The sequence below is a fragment of the Salmo salar genome, chromosome 11, assembly GCF_965601325.2.
Source record: "Salmo salar chromosome 11, fSalSal1, whole genome shotgun sequence".
NCBI lineage: Eukaryota > Metazoa > Chordata > Actinopteri > Salmoniformes > Salmonidae > Salmo > Salmo salar.
This window is the reverse complement of record NC_138301.1, coordinates 107,553,861-107,571,935: the sequence shown is the minus strand read 5'-3', so window position 1 is coordinate 107,571,935 and position 18,075 is coordinate 107,553,861. Positions and strand designations below refer to the sequence as shown.

At 42.4% G+C, this 18,075-nt stretch overlaps 3 protein-coding genes across 3 annotated transcripts; all 3 read right to left on the bottom strand.

Annotated features, from left to right (window-relative positions):
- Positions 1-5,062: 5,062 nt before the first annotated feature.
- LOC106563563 (transforming growth factor beta-1 proprotein) lies at positions 5,063-10,087 on the bottom strand. The gene is made up of 8 exons (XM_014129261.3): positions 9,874-10,087; positions 8,603-9,358; positions 6,999-7,268; positions 6,694-6,771; positions 6,429-6,579; positions 6,034-6,184; positions 5,769-5,879; positions 5,063-5,627 (listed from the first exon to the last, which is right to left on the bottom strand). The coding sequence occupies exons 2-8, from the start codon at positions 8,940-8,942 to the stop codon at positions 5,580-5,582; spliced, it is 1,149 nt and encodes a 382-aa protein (XP_013984736.1). The 5' UTR covers positions 8,943-9,358; positions 9,874-10,087; the 3' UTR covers positions 5,063-5,579.
- Positions 10,088-11,683: 1,596 nt separating this feature from the next.
- On the bottom strand, positions 11,684-13,191 carry LOC106563631 (B9 domain-containing protein 2). Its single transcript, XM_014129386.3, has 4 exons — positions 13,085-13,191; positions 12,718-12,831; positions 12,484-12,609; positions 11,684-12,342 (listed from the first exon to the last, which is right to left on the bottom strand). Exons 2-4 carry the CDS (start codon positions 12,803-12,805, stop codon positions 12,029-12,031), a joined length of 528 nt encoding a protein of 175 aa, XP_013984861.1. The 5' UTR covers positions 12,806-12,831; positions 13,085-13,191; the 3' UTR covers positions 11,684-12,028.
- Positions 13,192-15,302: 2,111 nt separating this feature from the next.
- LOC106563630 (uncharacterized) lies at positions 15,303-17,392 on the bottom strand. The gene is made up of 4 exons (XM_014129385.3): positions 16,842-17,392; positions 16,647-16,680; positions 16,203-16,485; positions 15,303-16,019 (listed from the first exon to the last, which is right to left on the bottom strand). Exons 1-4 carry the CDS (start codon positions 17,222-17,224, stop codon positions 15,673-15,675), a joined length of 1,047 nt encoding a protein of 348 aa, XP_013984860.2. The 5' UTR covers positions 17,225-17,392; the 3' UTR covers positions 15,303-15,672.
- Between the last annotated feature and the right edge of the window lie 683 nt (positions 17,393-18,075).

The following is an 18,075-nucleotide window of genomic DNA, read 5'->3' as shown; positions in this document are numbered from 1 at the left end:
CTTTCTTGGGCACCCTGAAGCCTTCTTCATAAAAATGTAACTGCTCTCCTTGAAGTTCTTCATGATCTGATAAATGGTTGATTTAGGTGCAATCTTACTGGCAGCAATATCCTTGCCGGTGAAGCCCTTTTTGTGCAAAGCAATGATGACGGCACGTGTTTCCTTGCAGGTAACCATGATTGACAGAGTAAGAACAATGATTCCAAGTACCACCATCCTTTGGAAGCTTCCAGTCTGTTATTCGAACTCAATCAGCATGACAGAGTGATCTCCAGCCTTGTCCTTGTCAACACTCACACCTGTGTTAACAAGAGAATCGCTGACATGATGTCAGCTGGTCCTTTTGTGGCAGGGCTGAAATGCAGTGGAAATGTTTTTTGGGGGATTCAGTTCATTTGCATGGCAAATAAGGACTTTGCAATGAATTGCAATTCATCTGATCACTCTTCATAACATTCTGGAGTATATGCAAATTGCCATCATACAAACTGAGGCAGCAGACTTTGTGAAAATTAATATTTGTGTCATTCTCAAATCTTTTGGCCAACGCTGTATTCTAGTCAATGCCACGCCGACATTGCTCATCCTAATATTTATATATTTCTTAATTCAATTTTTTTACTTTTAGATGTGTTAGATACCACTGCACTGTTGGAGCTAGGAACAAGCATTTCGCTACACCCTTTGATGGCACCCTGGAGAAGTGTGCCCTTCACTGATGAATCCCGGTTTCAACTGTACCGGGCAGATGGCAGACAGTGTGTATGGTGTCATGTGGGCAGGCAGTTTGATGATGTCAACGATGTGAACAGAGTGCCACATGGTGGCAGTGCGGTTATGGTATGGGCAGGCATAAGCTACGGACAACGAGCACAATAGTATTTTATCGATGGCAATTGGAATGCACAGAGATACAGTGACGAGATCCTGAGGCCCAATGTCATGCCATTCATCCACCGCCATCACCTCATGTTTCCGCGTGATTATGGATGGCCCCATGTCGCAAGGATCTGTATACAATTACTGAAAGCTGAAAATGTCCCAGTTCTTCCATGGCCTGCATACTCACCAGACAAGTCACCCATTGTGCATGTTTAGGATGCTCTGGATCGACGTGTACGACAGTGTGTTCCAGTTCCCGCCAATATCCAGCAATTTCGCACAGCCATTGAAAAGGAGTGGGACAACATGCATGAAACAAAATGTTGGTTACACCATATACTGACTGGTTTTCTGATCCACGCCCCTACTTGTGTTTTAAGGTATCTTTGACCAACAGATGCATATCTATATTCCCAGTCACGAGAAATCTATAGATTAGGGCCTAATGAATTGACATTTTTTTTTAAATAATTTAAATTTACTGATTTCCTTATGTGAACTGTAACTTAGTCAAATATAAAAAATTGTTATATGTTACGTTTATATTTTTGTTTGGTGTAATTCTAAATATAGCATCAACATTTTGAAAATCTGATTTCCACCTGATTGTCTGCAGCCGGCTCTGATCGTAGGGTAGGTCTAATGAAACAGGCAGGGAGAGCTGTTAGCTCATCCGTGGTGTTCGGCAAACCCTCAATTTGCTAGCCCTTAGCTCTACGTGACATCGACTGTGCCAAAAATTCATGCTGAAGTAGCAAAGTTGATATCCATATTTAAAAACACAGGGTAGCTACAGTTATTGTTATGTGGTCTTAAACATTATTTTGAGTTAATAGGGGGAGTACAAGGGGAGGGTCCTGTGAAAATATTTTTAACGTTGGGGGGTTTAATGACACCAAGAGTTGGGCCAGCCCCCCTTCCCCAAGTAAATGTTGAATTGTCCCTAATTGTCGGCTGTCGGAGATTTTAGCACTAAATTACTCATGGCATTGCATGCATAGGCCTATAGGCTTAGGCGTCCACTGTATGATAATATAAAAAATATATATTTAGATATGTCGGCGGCATGTTACAACACACCAACATGCATTTCTTTATCCTTGTAAGACAGGATACTGCGTCTGCTATACAAATATACACGTACAGAAGGAGGCTAATTCATTTTTTTTATTATCAGAATTTAAAAAAATAAAGATTAGCATTATATTGTTTGATTATAGGAGTAACTCTGGTAAGCCTAAAACATTCTTCCTCACCTCAGGTTCAACTGCAAAAGGCCAATAATCAAATCAAATTTTATTTGTCATATACACGTTTAGCAGATGTTATTGCGGGTGTAGCAAAATGCTTGTGTTTCTAGCTCCAACACTGCAGTAATATCTAACAATTCACAACAATACACACAACCTAAAAGTAAAATTATGGAATTAAGGAATAAATATTAGGATAGGCAATGTCGGAGTAGCATAGACTAAATACAGTAGAATATTATACAGTATATACATATGAGATGAGTAAAGCAAAAATATGTAAACATTATTAGTGACTAGTGTTCCATTATTAAAGTGGCCAGTGATTTCAAGTCTATGTATATGGGGCAGCAGCCACTAAATAGCCGCCTAGCTATTTAACACTCTGATGGCCTTGAGATAGAAGCTGTTTTTCAGTCTCTCGGTGCCAGCTTTGATGCACCTGTACTGACCTCACCTTCTGGATGATAGTGGGGTGAACAGGCAGTGGCTCGAGTGGTTGTTGTCCTTGATTATCTTTTTGGCCTTCCTGTGTTATCAGGTGCTGTAGGTGTCCTGGAGAGCAGGTAGTTTGCCCCCGGTGATGCGTTGGGCAGACTGCACCACCCTCTGGAGAACCCTGCAGTTTCGGGTGGTGCAGTTGCCGTACCAGGCGGTGATACAGCCCGACAAGATGCTCTCAATTGTGCATCTGTAAAAGTTTGAGGGTTTTAGGTGCCAAGCTGTTGCACTGTTGCGCCTTCTTCACTGTCTGTGTGGACCATTTCAGATCGTCAGTGATGTGTGCGCCAAGGAACTTGAAGCTTTTCACCTGCTCCACTGCAGTCCCTTCGACGTGGATAGGGGCGTGCACCCTCTGCTGTTTCCTGAAGTCCACGATCAGCTCCTTTGTTTTATTGACATTGAGTAAGAGGTCATTTTCCTGGCAGCACACTCCCAGGGCTATCACCTCCTCTCTGATGGCTGTCTCGTTATTGTTGGTAATCAGGCTGTGTTGTGTTGTCTGTGGATCTATTGGGGCGGTAAGCAAATTGAAGTGCGTCTAGGGTGTCAGGCAAGGTAGAGGTGATATGATCCTTAACTAGCCTCTCAAAGCATTTCATGATGAAGTCATGAAGACCTTTGCTTTCTTGGGTACAGGAACAATGGTGGACATCTTGAAGAAAGTGGGGACAGCAGACAGGGATAAGGAGAGATTGAATATGTGCGTAAACCCTCCAGCCAGCTGGTCTGCGCATGCTCTGAGGACGCAGCTAGGGATGCCGTCTGGACCGGCAGCATTGCGAGGGTTAACACGCTTAAATGTCTTACTCACGTCGGCCACGGAGAAGGAGAGCCCACAGTCTTTGGTGGCGGCCTGCGTCGGTGGCACTGTGCTATTCTCAAAGCGGGTGAAGAAGGTGTTTAGCTTGTACGGAAGCAAGACGTCGGTGTCCACGATGTGGCTGGTTTTCCCTTTGTAGTCTGTGATTGTCTGTATACCCTGCCACATACGTCGTGTCTGAGCCGTTGAATTGGGACTCCACTTTGTCTCTATACTGACGTTTTGCCTTTTTGATTGCCTTACAGAGGGAATAACTACACTGTTTGTATTCGGTCATGTTTCCAGTCGCCTTGCCATGATTAAATGTGGTGGTACGTGCTTTCAGTTTTGCGCAAATTCTGCCATCAATCCACAGTTTCTGGTTAGGGAAGGTTTTAATAGTCACAGTGAGTACAACATCTCCTATTCACTTCCTTATAAACTCGTTCATCGAGTCAGTGTATACGTCAATGTTATTGTCTGAGGCTATCCGGAACATATCCCAGTCCACGTGATCGAAGCAATCTTGAAGCGTGGAATCCGATTGGTCAGACCAGCATTGGATAGATCTAAGCACGGGCGCTTCCTGTTTTAGTTTCTGCCTATAAGAGGGGAACAACAAGATGGAGTCATGGTCAGATTTGCCAAAAGGAGGGCCGGGGAGGGCCTTGTATGCATCGCGGAAGTTCGAGTAACAGTGGTCGAGTGTGTTACTCGCTCGTGTACTGCAACCGATATGCTGATAGAATTTAGGTAGCCTTGTTCTCAGATTAGCTTTGTTAAAATCCCCAGCTACAATAAATGCAGCCTCAGGATATATGGTTTCTAGTTTGCGTAAAGTCCAGTGAAGTTCCTTGATGGCCGTCTTGGTATCCGCTTGCGCGGGGATATACACGGCTGTGACAATAACCGAGGAGAGTTCTCTTGGGAGATAATAGGGTCGGCATTTGATTGTGAGGAATTCTAGGTCAGGTGAACAAAAGGATTTGAGTTCTTGTATGTTGTTACAATTACTTCATGAGTCGTTAATCATGAAACATACACCCCCGCCCTTCTTCTTACCAGAGAGATGTTTGTTCCTGTCAGCGTGATGCACTGAAAATCCCGTTGGCTATAAAGACTCCAACAGCATGTCCCCAGCTAGCGATGTCTCTGTGAAACAGAGTATGTTATAATCCTGGATATCTCTTTGGAAAGAAACTCTTGACCTAATTTCGTCGACTTTGTTAACTAGGGACTGGACATTAGCGAGTAATATACTCGGAAGCGGTGGGTGGTGTGCGCGCATCCGAAGCCTCACTAGAAGACCGCTCCGGCACCCTCTCCTCCAACGGCGTTGTTTTGGGTCGGCCTCTGGAATCAGTTCAAATACCCTGGGAGGTGCAGACAAAGGATCCGCTTTGGGAAAGTTGTATTCCTGGTCGCAGTGCTGGTTGTCCTGGTAACTTGACGTCTCTCTGATATCCAATAGTTCTTCCCGGCTATACGTAATAACACTTAAGGTTTTCTGGGCTAACAATGTAAGAAATAATACATTAAAAAAACTAAATACTGCACAGTTTCCTAAGGGCTTGAAGCGAAGCTGCCATCTCTATCGGCCCCATCTTGTCAAAGACTTGATAAGTGGTGTGATGCAGATACATTTATTCAAAAGAGAATAATGACAAAAATATTGAGAGGACATTGATGCTATTGAACATTCATTATTTTAAGTAGTAAACCCAAACTAATCCCGTCTTAGCCTCTCTCTTTCCTCTATATTTACCAGGGAGCACAAATACTGCAACACAGTGACAATTAGTCAAGACTATTGACACACCCAGGACATGTCTAAACAACATTTTTTTAAACTCCATAAAGCACTACATATATTTTAAATAAAATAAGAAAACATTAACAAATCACTAAACATAAACAAATTCTCTGCTGGGAAAAGCTAAATGAAAAATGCAGACTTGAGACACCACCCAAACACAATTATAATAGTACCCTTCGTAAATGAATGTCTTGACTACATCCTGATTTCCAAGGGACAAGCATTTTACACTAAACCAGCGGCATCAAAAAGGATCAGCCCCCATTTTGTATCTCTATGAGTACAAGGAAATACAATGGACAAGAAAATAGAGAGACGTGCAGTAATTCTAGCTACACTTGCAGGACTTAACAATCATATTGGACAACTGCTCCACCTGTGAAAAAAAAGTACATTCAATGGATTGACATTATAAATAAGTATTCAAACCCAGCAGCTGTGTTGACTATGATTTCAATTCGGTGAGGATGTTATGAGAGTTTAATTTGATACTTCTAACTATACAGTATTCACTAACCTTGTGTTGTCTCCCCACATAATAGATAATGGGTAGGGGCTCCAAGACCTGTGGAACACAGCAGGGTTGGGCAGAGGCTCCGGGGTTGTGGTGCTTATACAGAGCCAGTACCTGTGGTTGGGTAAACAACACTAGATATCTCACTGAACAGACCATCTCCCCCCGTGGCTATACAGCTTCTGAATACTGAACACCCCAACTGTACAGATTCTTTAAAGACAGTTAACAATAGGGACGTCTATAGAAACATGACTGGTAGCATTACCTGGGAATACTTGTTTTCTGTGTTCCATATATAGGTGCAGGGGCCGATGCAGTAGTTAGCAAAGTAGCCAGTGGGTTCATGGATCCACTTCCAGCCCAGGTCCTTACGGAAGTCAATGTAAAGTCTTCGCACACAGCAACTCTCCGATTTGCTGGGGGGATACACACATCTAGGAGTTATACACCTTATTTCTTACAAACAGGGAGTTAACAGGGCGCTAACAGGGAGCTAACAGGGCGTTAAGAGGGTGTTAACAGGGCCTCTAAGTAGGTCTAGGGTTCGGGTTAGTATATCTATCTGGCAAAAGAGATTAACTTTGTTGGTACACATTTAAGAGACATGAATTGATCGTTCTAAATGTGCTCTTGGGCCGTTGGAATAAAGGATAGTCTCACTCTGAGCAGATCTCTTCAGTAGTGGTTTGTCGTTTCTTCCGAGAGCTAAGCTGGCTGTGGCGTTCCACAGGAAGTGACATCAGTAAAATGTGAGGCTTTGATGGCATTTTCATGGCTAGTGTTTCTGTATCTCCCCTCAGCTTGTTCATCCCTATCATATAAAACATTGACACCTGTCAGGCAAGAGATTCATAGTGGAGGTTTTGGCAGAAAACGTATGGCTTGAGTTGATTTCAATACAGTGAATGGAGTAAACTGCAAATACCTGATATTTCGAAGAGGAATTCCTCCATTTGTTTCCCACAATCACAAGGCAACTTCAATTGGAATCCCTGCTCCTCTCCTGTAAAGTGTTGCAAAAATACTAATATAATGGTGTATCAAACTTATTTTTAAACCTGAAGGAATAGGTATACTGTTTTAGGTGTAAAAGTCTGTTGGACAGTTCTTTCACATGCTTTGTCACTTCAATCAGACACAGATTTGTAACAGGATATGATTGTCTGTATTGCAACATACTGTTTGTGTTATGTAATTATATCTACAACCCTAAAGGAAATTGTAACTTACCAGCCCCTTGCAGCCACTCATTCAGAGTCTGTGTAACATCAAAGGACACCCAGCGATTGGCCCATTCCTTGGAGACAAAATGGGACTTCAGGTAACGTGCCTTATCTCCAACTCCTCTGTAGAGTTCCAGCCTCTGCTCGTTGTCTTCGATCTTGCCACGGTTCTTGATGAGGAGACGGAGCTCAGCTTGAGAGAGCAGTCGATCAGTCCCCAATACTGACCGCATCTCAGACATGTTGAAGAGCATCTGGTGCTTACTGGTGTTCTCACCTTGGAAAGGAGAGTCAATATGATTTTTTGTACTTTCTACTACTGGACCGGTCAGTGCGGGAGAGGGGGTATAGAGAAAGAAAGAGAAACCGAAAGAGAAGCTGCATTTTACCATAGTACTGGTAATAAAACTATTGTGGATAGATTCTGTCATATAAAGGCACTCTCAGAGAGAGGCGAATGCAGTTTCAGGTTTGGCCTCAAATGCTATCTGCCGGAGCCAAAATGACCCCTGTGAGTCTGTAACAATAATTACACATTGACAGGGACGCTGAGGAAGTGAGGCTCTGCTCTGGAAGCTAGATCACACCATGCTGCTGTATTACAATAAACCAATGGCATCAAAAAGGATCTAATCAGAGGGCACGGTCCTGAGAGCTTCTGGCGCAAACCTAACCTGCTCAGAGTTACTGCCTGAACAACAAGTTTACACTGTAGCGATGTATACTGTCTTTTAGACAAAAAGGGGGAAGGACCCAGCAAAGGGAAGGAAACATCTGGTAGGGAGAGGTAAAAGGTTGACGCAGGCCGTGGTTTTACATACAGCAGACAGGGCCATTGCAGTCAGTTCAGTAAACCAATGGAAGAAACACCCATTTTCAGTCAACAACCTTATCTAAAGGACATAATTATACAAATGTACATCCTAAAAATGATCCACCAACTGCAGTTTATGCATTTGCTCAGTCATAAACTACAGCACCACTTCAAATGTATCTTATTCACGACATGCGACAAGGTTGAAATAGCCTTAATAATAATTTGCATGTCTACCAAAGCTCTCTGCATCATCCTGCGCTCCTCAATCCAGGGTGGTGAAAAGTTAGACAGATGCTACATGGTATACAGAGATAGCAGACCTTTTATTTTCGAGGGCAGAACCTGAGTCATTTAACAGCACGTACTAAGTCAAGTGTTCCTTCCTGCCAGCTATTCAGATAACCAGAATAAGCACACAGTAATCAGTCAGAGGAAACCACTGGCCCCATCCATCTGTCTTACCCTCCACATTGTAAGTGACAATATGGTCTAATGTTATTACACTCCAAATATGGGTGCGATGATCAAAGATTATGACAACAAGCAAAATATACACAATGCCTACTTTTTTGCATTGCTATGCAATTACCATGGTGAAGGCCTGTGGTTAGCTAGCTTGTTTATATCTTAAATCTACCTTTGAAGATCCCCCTACACACATCAACCATTTAACACGCCTATACTTGACTGAAGTGAGGCTAGAGAAGCATCCACTTTAACTTGACAAGCCAGAGCCTGTGTAAGCAGCAGGATGTGTGTGCATGTAGACAGCATGCATGGATATATCTACTCACTTTGTTTCATGTTGAACTTGTGGACCTCCTTTGCAAAGTATGCCTCCTCCTCTGCATCCGGATTAGGCGGTATGTACGTTTGCACCTGCTCCTCACTCAGCTCCACTGTGCTGTTGTAGATGGACATCAGGGAAGCTGGGACCTTCTCGGTGTCTCCCTCCTGGTCAATCTCTGGCTCCTTGGGCATCCGCAGCTTGCTCAGTATCTGTCCACGGATGGCCTCAATACGTTTCCTCTTCACCAGCTCCAAGTCCAGAGACTTACAGGTGGACATGGTGTCACTCCGGCACACATATTCCAGCATCAATAAGGCAGTCAGCATCAAACACACTGCCCTCATTGCACACTTTAAAGAGGAACAATGTCTATGACAGCAGGCTTTCAGAGTTGACTATTATGTGGATTTACCGTCCTGTTTGAGCCTGTTGCATGAGCTGATTTCAATGTACTTCTCCTGCTGCTGTCACAACAACCCAGGAGGCTTCAGTATCTCAAGTTGAGTTCCTCAGAGACTGGTGCTAGCTCTGGAGCCGAGGTCAGATCCCAGACGAGAACCACATAGAGTTCACCACCAAAAGAGCTCAGCCTAAACTGAGTCACTGTCTCGCTGGCATGGTGCCTCACAGACTCTCACAGTGCTCCCTAGAGGCAGTCTCAATTCATGAATGAATGAACTACAGCACATCACCACATTACTCCCCGTCCCTGGGACCCAATTTAAAATAACAAACAAGCTCTTAGGAGACCCTGTGTAAACTGAGATTTGGAAAGTAACAGAGGAATATCTCAATGAAAATTGTCAAGTTGTCTCAACTGTCTTCCCAACTCTCTATAAAAATGTATTTATGTTCAAATCAGTTAACAAATTGTTTTGGCAAATGTGACAGTCTCTTCCTACACCGTTATTGAATATAAGTTTTAGTCAGCTGACTCACTTCCTTCATCAGATAAACTGCTTCAGACTAAGCCAAAGCAAAGGGCCATATCATTAGTCTAGAAGAGCACAATATTGACAAATGTAAATGTCTAAACCAGTTCTACATAAATACATGCACACAACATACCGTATTGCATAAAGCACAAGAAATGTTGTAAAAAAAACAACTTCCTTGCTTTAATTACTTAACCATTTCAAATGTTCCAAGACCGATGCTGTGTCATTCACTAGATGCACTTTCCCATGCTAAACTTGAGAGAACACCCAAGACAGAGATCCACCACAAAAAAATGAAAGAGCAGAGTAGACATCATAACAGCGTCATCTAACTCACCCACAGTTACAGCTCAGGCCCGCCTCCTTCTCTTTCTCTAGTCTACTATATCCAGATCCAGTCAATCAAAACGTTTCAGACTAAAACAAAGAAATAAGAAAAAAACAACACACCGTAGAAAACCATCTACCCTATTAGACCCTAGAGTTGTTAGTTTCAGCAGCCATCATCAGCCACTGATCTTTTCATTCCAGTTCCTGTTGCTTTTCTGTCTAGTTCCTGTCCTCTTGCACAAAAACAGTAGGAAGCTCTAAGTCCAGGAAGTGTGCAGCATTGTGAAACATCTGCCATTTCAAAGTATAGGGTTGCTGTTTCACATGGAAGAACCTAAATCAAATTGTATTTGTCACATGCGCCGAATACAATAGGTGTAGTCCTTACAGTGAAATGCTTACTTACAAGCCCTTAACCAACAATGCAGTTAAGAAAAATACCTAAAAAAAAAGTAACAAATAATTAAAGAGCAGCAGTAAAATAACAATAGTGAGGCTATATATAAGGGGTACCGGTACAGAGTTAATGTGCAGAGGCACCGGTTAGTCGAGGTCATTTAGGTAATATGTACATGGAGGTGGAGTTAAAGTGACTATGCATAGATAATAAACAGAGCGTAGCAGCAATGTAAAAGAGGGGGGTCAATGCAAATAGTCTGAGTAGCCATTTGATTAGATGTTCAGGAGTCTTATGGTTTGGGGGTAGAAACTGTTTATAAGCCTTTTGGACCTAGACTTGGCGCTCCGAGGATCACCGTGGCGGATGTGTTGTTACCTACCCTTACCCCCTGGGCGCGGCCCGTCAGGAAGTCCAGGATCCAGTTGCAGAGGGAGGTGTTTAGTCCCAGGGTCCTTAGCTTAGTGATGAGCTTTGAGGGCACTATGGTGTTGAACGCTGAGCTGTAGTCAATGAAGAACATTTTCACATAGGTGTTCCTTTTGTCCAGGTGTGAAAGGGCGTAGAAGAATAAACCCTGTCTATTACAGACAGAAGCAACAATGCTAGGACCAATATGTACAGACAATAGTATAAAGATATATATCCCCAGATGGTGCAATAGAGATTGCATCATCTGTGGATCTGTTGGAGCGGTATACAAATTGGAGTGGATCAAGGGTTTCTGGGATAATGGTGTTGATGTGAGCCATGACCAGCCTTTCAAAGCACTTCATGGCTACAGATGTGTGCTACCGGTCGGTAGTCATTTAGGCAGATTACCTTAGTGTTCTTGGGCACAGCGACTACGGTGGTCTGCTTGAAACATGTTGGTATTACAGACTCAGACAAGGAGAGGTTGAAAATGTCAGTGAAGACACTTGCCAGTTGGTCAGCGCATGTTCGGAGTACACGTCCTGGTAATCCGTCCAGCCCTGCGGCCTTGTGAATGTTGACCTGTTTAAAGGTCTTACTCACATCAGCTACAGAGAGCGAGATCACAGTCGTCCGCAGCAGATGATGCTCTCATGCATGTTTCAGTGTTACTTGCCTCAAAGCGAGCATAGAAGTAATTTAGCTTTTCTGGTTGGCTTGTGTTAACTGGTTGATATGCTAAATTCAATAGACTTTCAAGTGCTAAAAACAGAGTATCATCCAAATAGACTGACATGGATACAATATATTCGTAGTTAATATATTTTGTCTCAACTCTGTGTTTACCTACTATCAAACATTAATAATAAGTACTTCATAATATTACAGAAAATATTGATGAGTGCATTAATTGTGCCTATCAGTAATGGCACTTGCAAGCCTAACTTTGAGTGAATATTTGTACAGCAAAAAGATGTAAGTTATGTTAAAGATCAAAGGCATCAGGTTTGGTACATTGTATTGATTTATTTACATAATTCTACTATATAAAACACAAGGAATTCATAGAAAAGTATCAAACTGAAATTGTTCGCATTGTTTAAAATACAACCTCGATGATATGAAATGTTCTAAAAAATATTGACAATCGGGAAGGCAGATGGTGTTGAAAGGTTCTTCTCAGCATGTATGCCACATCAACGCATCTCACAAGGCAAAATATCTCATCTGACCTTCTTTTATGTACCCCGGTGCAGATATGGTCCAAATCCACACCGCCCCCACCCACTAACAATACAGTGCTCCATTCAGGCTTCCCTCCATTCACCCTTTGCTGTCCCATCTCTACATTTCAGCTCTCTACACCATATCTGTCAAAATGTCGCATGATGATGCCGAGCTCCAGCTCCACAGTGCCCATAGCAACTGTGTGCAGCCTATATCTGTCCGCCCCACTGTATACGAGGTCTGGGGAGCGCAGCTGGGGACCTCCACCCACAAAGGTTTGAGCTATCTGCTCTTGCCAGGATCCCAGTGGTCTCCAGGTCACACAGCGTACATGGTGGTGCCCTGGGCTGGAGGGCACATGGCAATATCCATAACCATACAGCTGACAGCGCCCAAATGAATCCTGGTGCCAAACCTGCAGGTGAAGCTTGGGCCAACCTGAAGGGGAATAAAAGACAAACGAGTCTTACCCTGAAAACTAGGCTTGGTAGATGTGACTATGTATATACTGTAACTAGCTTTCGATTTACGTCTGTGATGAACTGTTACTTTGAAATTGACAGGAACCTAGTTTGTTACCTTGCAGTCCTTTAGTGGTGTAGTGCAGATCAATGGGATGACTCCAGTATGCCATATCCCCCGTCTGAGGCAAATCCACCTGGGTCTGCCCCTCCTTCAGGCCAGAGAGAAGTCTCCATGCACCTCCTTACATAACGAGATAAGTGTTGTTGGAAACTGAGAATCACAACCATAACGGATAAGGTCAAGTATACATCATACTCAATAAAATAATCTGATTATAACGAAAAACACCTGTATGAATTCCCCATTTACAGAAGAGACTGCTCTGAGGGAAGCCGCTAGCCCCAACGATCTGACCGATAATGTGCAGCTCTGCCATTACCGGTATCTGTGCAGCTTCTTTGCCTGCAGGTAGAGAACATAATAACGTTGAATTGGTGGAAATCTCTGTTTACAGTCACTAGTTAGCTGGGATTAACGTTAGTTAAGAGTAACGTTAGCTAGCCTCGTAGGGTCAAAAGATACATTCGTCAACATAGCTGGCCTGCAAAATGGTTGTTGGTTAGCTAGCAAGCTAGCACGTTTGATTAACTAACGTTTCAACAATTTATATAAAAGATTGACAGTGAAAAACAATAATAATGTAAAAAAAACATACCCCAAGGATTCACTCAGATGAAAATACCGAAGCCACCATGATCCTAATTTCCTTGGAAACCAAACAGGAAACTACGGAAGCTGACGATAGAAAGCAGGCAAAGCGCGCATTCAAAATCCACAGATAGAAGATTTGACTGCTCTGTTCCCTTCTTTCGACAGTCAGTATGGATTCTTGGATGACCTTGTAGGAAACTAGGGAAATGAATTGTCCACTAGTTTATTGCTATGGAAGTGTTTTCTTACACATACACTGCACAATAGTATAGCTGGCTGTGTATATTTCTATCAATAAAATATATGTAACGTAGGGGAGAGTGGTGTCAGTTGAGCCAAATGGTCTATGCGTGCGCCACCCTTGTTTCTAGGAAACAACGCACAAAATTCATATTTTGACCAAATATTTAGGATGAGGTCATCATTTCATGTAGTCTGTGAAGGAAGAAACCACGTGGGAAAAAAGTGGTAAGCAAGTTATGTCCAAATAATGGATTTTCACCAAGTCAAATTAATATATTGTGTTAGAGATTTGATTATGCTTGCTTGTATCTAATCCAAAATAGATCATTTTAGGATTGTTTTATACACCAGTTGGGGTCTCTATAAGCTTCAATATGTTGCACTAAACCTAGCATCAGTGGTGGAAAAAGTTTCCAAATGTTATACTTGAGTAAAACTATGTATATCTTAATAGAAAATTACTCAAGTAAAAGTGAAAGTCACCCAGAAAAATACTACTTGAGTAAAAGTTTGAAAGTATTTGGTTTTAAATATACTTATGTTTCAAAAGTAAATGTAATTGATAAAATATACTTAAGTATCAAAAGTAAAAGTATAAATAATTTCAAATTCCTTATAGTAAGCAAACCAGCACCATTTTTTTTATTTTTTAAATTTACAGATAGCCAGGGGCACACTCCAACACTCAGACATAATTTACAAGTGAAGAATTTGTGTTTAGTGAGTCTGCCAGATCAGAGGCAGCAGGGATGACCAGGGATGTTCACTTGATAAGTGCGTGAAATTGACAGTAAAAGTAAAAGTTGTCAAAAATATAAATAGTAATGTACAGATACCCCCAAAAACGACTTAAGTATTACTTTAAAGTATTTTTACGTAAGTATTTCATACCACTGCCTAGCAGGAAGTGCATCCTTGTAGCTGTGTGGGCTAATATAGTCAAAATGTTTGCCTTGGGTAAGTTTAGCCAATGGCTATGGGGTAAGATGAGCCAATATGTTTGAGCCAATGGCAAGTTGAGCAAATGTCAGTGTTTCTTCCCAGACGTAATGCAAAGTATTATCGCTGGGATATGAGGTAACAACAGGGCCTGGCATATGTCACAAGTGTAAAAAAAAAAGTACAATGTTTTTTTTTTAGGTGATAAGCCTGTATTGAAATATGCTTAAAGATGCACTATGCAGAAATCGCTCCAACATTTCCTGGTTGCTAAAACTCTAATAGACGCCTAATTTCTATTTATTTGACAAAATAACTATAGTATGTATGGAGAATCATTGTAACATCTAAACCACTGTGAAATATATTTTCCATAACCAAAAATATTGTTGTTTCAGATGTTTGAAGCTGGTGTTCAAAAACGAAATTAATAGAGCAAAACCAAAACTTAAGAACAGGAAGCATAGAAATAGCACACATAGAACAGATCTACCACTTCTTAGACTTTCTTTCAAGTAGGATGATAGATCTATAACTCACATTTATATGTGGATTTGGTCGGGTCGCCCAAAAAGTTACATATTGCCACTTTAAAATGATTGAAAGACAAGAAAGTGATTGTTATTGTGTTGAATTGTGTTTGTGAAATAAAGATAGACAGGGTTTTAAAAAGGTAGTGGTAATATTTCATTCAGTACAGTCATTTGTAGGCGGCTAAATCTACCCCATACCTAGGTAAGTTGTGCCAAGAGACCACTTTTTCTGTACAAGCTATGTTTTCAAAATTGTAATGTTTACATGAATTGTGATTATTTCCAGGTATACACAACATTCATAAATATATGTAGATATTTTTTAAATAAATAATACTATATTTCCCTTGACAGAGTGACGCTGAATGTAAAAAATTGCTCCACTTACCCCACTCACCCCTAATGTCATGATGCATTAATGTGTGCTAGGCTACACAAGGCTGCGTATTGCTCGCTATGGGTATGAAAGAGACAAGAAAGCACCAAACATTTTCTATCGAACCCTGGCATTTATTTAAGCAACATATAAATAAGGAAACGAAACAATGACAATGAACTTAGCTAACACATGGCAGAGCAAAAGTTAAGGAGATAGGTGTGGGGCAAATAGTTATAAAGACAAGGTATGCTTACATTACATTATTTAAAACAGCATCAAGAAATCCACGCTCTCTCCATAGCCAGAGGATGACAGTAGACAGGTTGTAACCAAATAAATTATATCAAAGATAAGATAAAATAGCTCAAATGTTTTGCATCAGTGCATATCACTTACAAAGGGTGGCAACAATAAGAGGCAATTATTGCCCTTGTATTTTCATAAAGGATGAACAGGAGGATTGAAAGTCTTGACGTTAGGTAAATCATAATTTCCCCCCTAGAATGAAAATCCCCCACAGTCAAAGGCATCAAAGTCTGAGTCTGCCCCCTCAAAGTCAAAGCTGTGGAAGTGAGGAGAGTCAACAACAGTCTGGTTGCAGGAGTGGTATGCCCCTGCTGAGCCCAGGTTAGAGAAGTCTGTGGTGGGCGGCAGGTCAGGAGGCCTTACGTCAGGATTAGCAGGAGAGCATGCACCCAGGTAACCCATGGCAGAGGAAGCAGCGGCCCCTCCCATTAGCAGATACACAGCCCTCACTGCCTGGGCATCATGGCTGGTGCCATGGCGCAGACAGCCCACTGAACGACTAGTCCCTTTGTCCCTCTTCATGTGGGGAGATTTCTGGCCTGTGGTGGAGGGTGGAGAGAGAGTGTCATGCACATCCTTAGTTGCTGTCTACGGCTTTTTTTTCTACAGACTCATCCAAAGAAAAACTTAAACAGTCACGTAGACAGTGGGTAAATTAATTCAGAGACAAAATTGCATAAACAAGTTTGTATAGCGATGTCCGTACGTCCCGTATTTCTCACCATTTTCCTTTTGTTGATTGTCGCCTGTGGTTGGCCCAGGAGAATTTGGCCCAACAGAGATTAAGCCAGGAGATCTTGGCCCAGGAGATCTCGGCCCAGGAGATCTTGGCCCAGAAGATCTTGGCCCAGGGTATCTTGGCCCAGGAGATAAGATCTCCATATCACTGAGCGGTGGAGTTGGGGGATCTTTGTCAGAAATGGGGTCTGGAAGCGGGTCTCTGTCAGTGATGCATCGTGTCGAAGCATTATGGCGTCTACAGGAGGACATTGGTGACGATACACTCTGTAGAGTAGAAAAGTGTATAGCTGTGATATCAAATCATTGAGGAAGAATACCCTTCATCTTGCAATGCTATCGCTCACAGTCACATCACTGACAATATTCCCAGTTTGTTCAAATGAGGAGGGCGAATTAAGATTCAAATTAAGGAGGCATAGACTCACCTCTCGCACTTTCCTCAGCATGTTGACCCATTGACTGAGGAGAAAATATGACACATTATTACTTCAGTAGTACTCAGAACATAGTTTCATCAACGAGAGATGAAAGAAAGTAAATCGCTGACACTGCACAATGCTGCCAACTCCAGTAATCCCATCCCACCCCAGCCTCTATCTCACATTGCTCTGCCAACTGACCTGCAGTCTTCTGCATTGTCAGCCAGTAGCAGCAGGAACTTCTCCTGAGGCAGGATCAGAGCAAAGCAGCAGTCCCTGCTTCCTCCAGAGGGCAGCTTGGGCAGGTCCAGGATCTCCCTGCCCTCCACGATGGCCTCACAGCCCCCCTGCAATGCCACCATCTGGTCAGGAGGGGACACTGCATCGCGACTCACCAACACACAGCCGTCAGCTGTCAATATGAGGTACCTCTCCTTCCATTGTTTGAACATAAAGCCACCTGGAAGTGAGAGGTGAAGGTTGGTAGAGCAGGGGACAGGAAGCAGGAAGAGTGCATGATGGATGGTGAGAGAGCGGAACAAACAAAGACGAAGCTCTTTAGAGGCACTTAGGACTACATACATTTTTCAGAACAGAAATATTTAACACCCAAAGCACGATGGCAGGATTAACCATGTGTGTTAGGTGTATACTTTTGTTTCAAAGTAGATTTGTTTAAGACTACTAAGAAACACTCTGTGGGACCCTGATTTAGCCCACTGCAGTACCAGGTTAAACTAACTTTTTCACAATGATGATGATAATGATGGAAGCAGTGTGCCAGTGGTTTCAAACATGTCCACTCTCTGCTTCCTATTCTCTCCTCCTTTAGGATTAAAACAAGTCACATGGTTGGAGGATCAAGGGGGGGCTGGACCAAGCAGATAATACTGCCTATAGCGTGCACTTGAACTAGAATAAACAGTGCCACACATCTGGATCCACTCACTACATCTGCAAACCAAAGTGATGCACTTCATCAGAGCATATAGGACAATCAGTCCAGGACAGGAGACAGTCTGAACAGCTGTTAGCCCACTAGCATATGGCATTTGACTGCATCATATGACCATGTCCTAGTTAATTGATACAAATGAGTTTGAACACCCTCTGATGTGGTCTGATCTAGTAATCTATTCTTGATCTATTCCTGCCCTAGATTGTCTGTGCCAGAACTCCAAAGCACTATTTTTCTCTGCATTTGCCCAACTAATTCCACGTTATGCAATGCATGGTATGTTGATGGAACATGCCCCACTTATTTTACATCAACAGAGTTTTTCCCCACCTAGTCAGCTCTGAGATTCAAACCAGCAACCTTTCGGTTACTGGCCCAAAGAGTTTAACCACTAGGTGTCCTGTATTTAGTCAATTTATACATGCTGTATTGATGCCCGTAAAGCTCAATAGATCTAGCTTAGCATCGGACATAGAC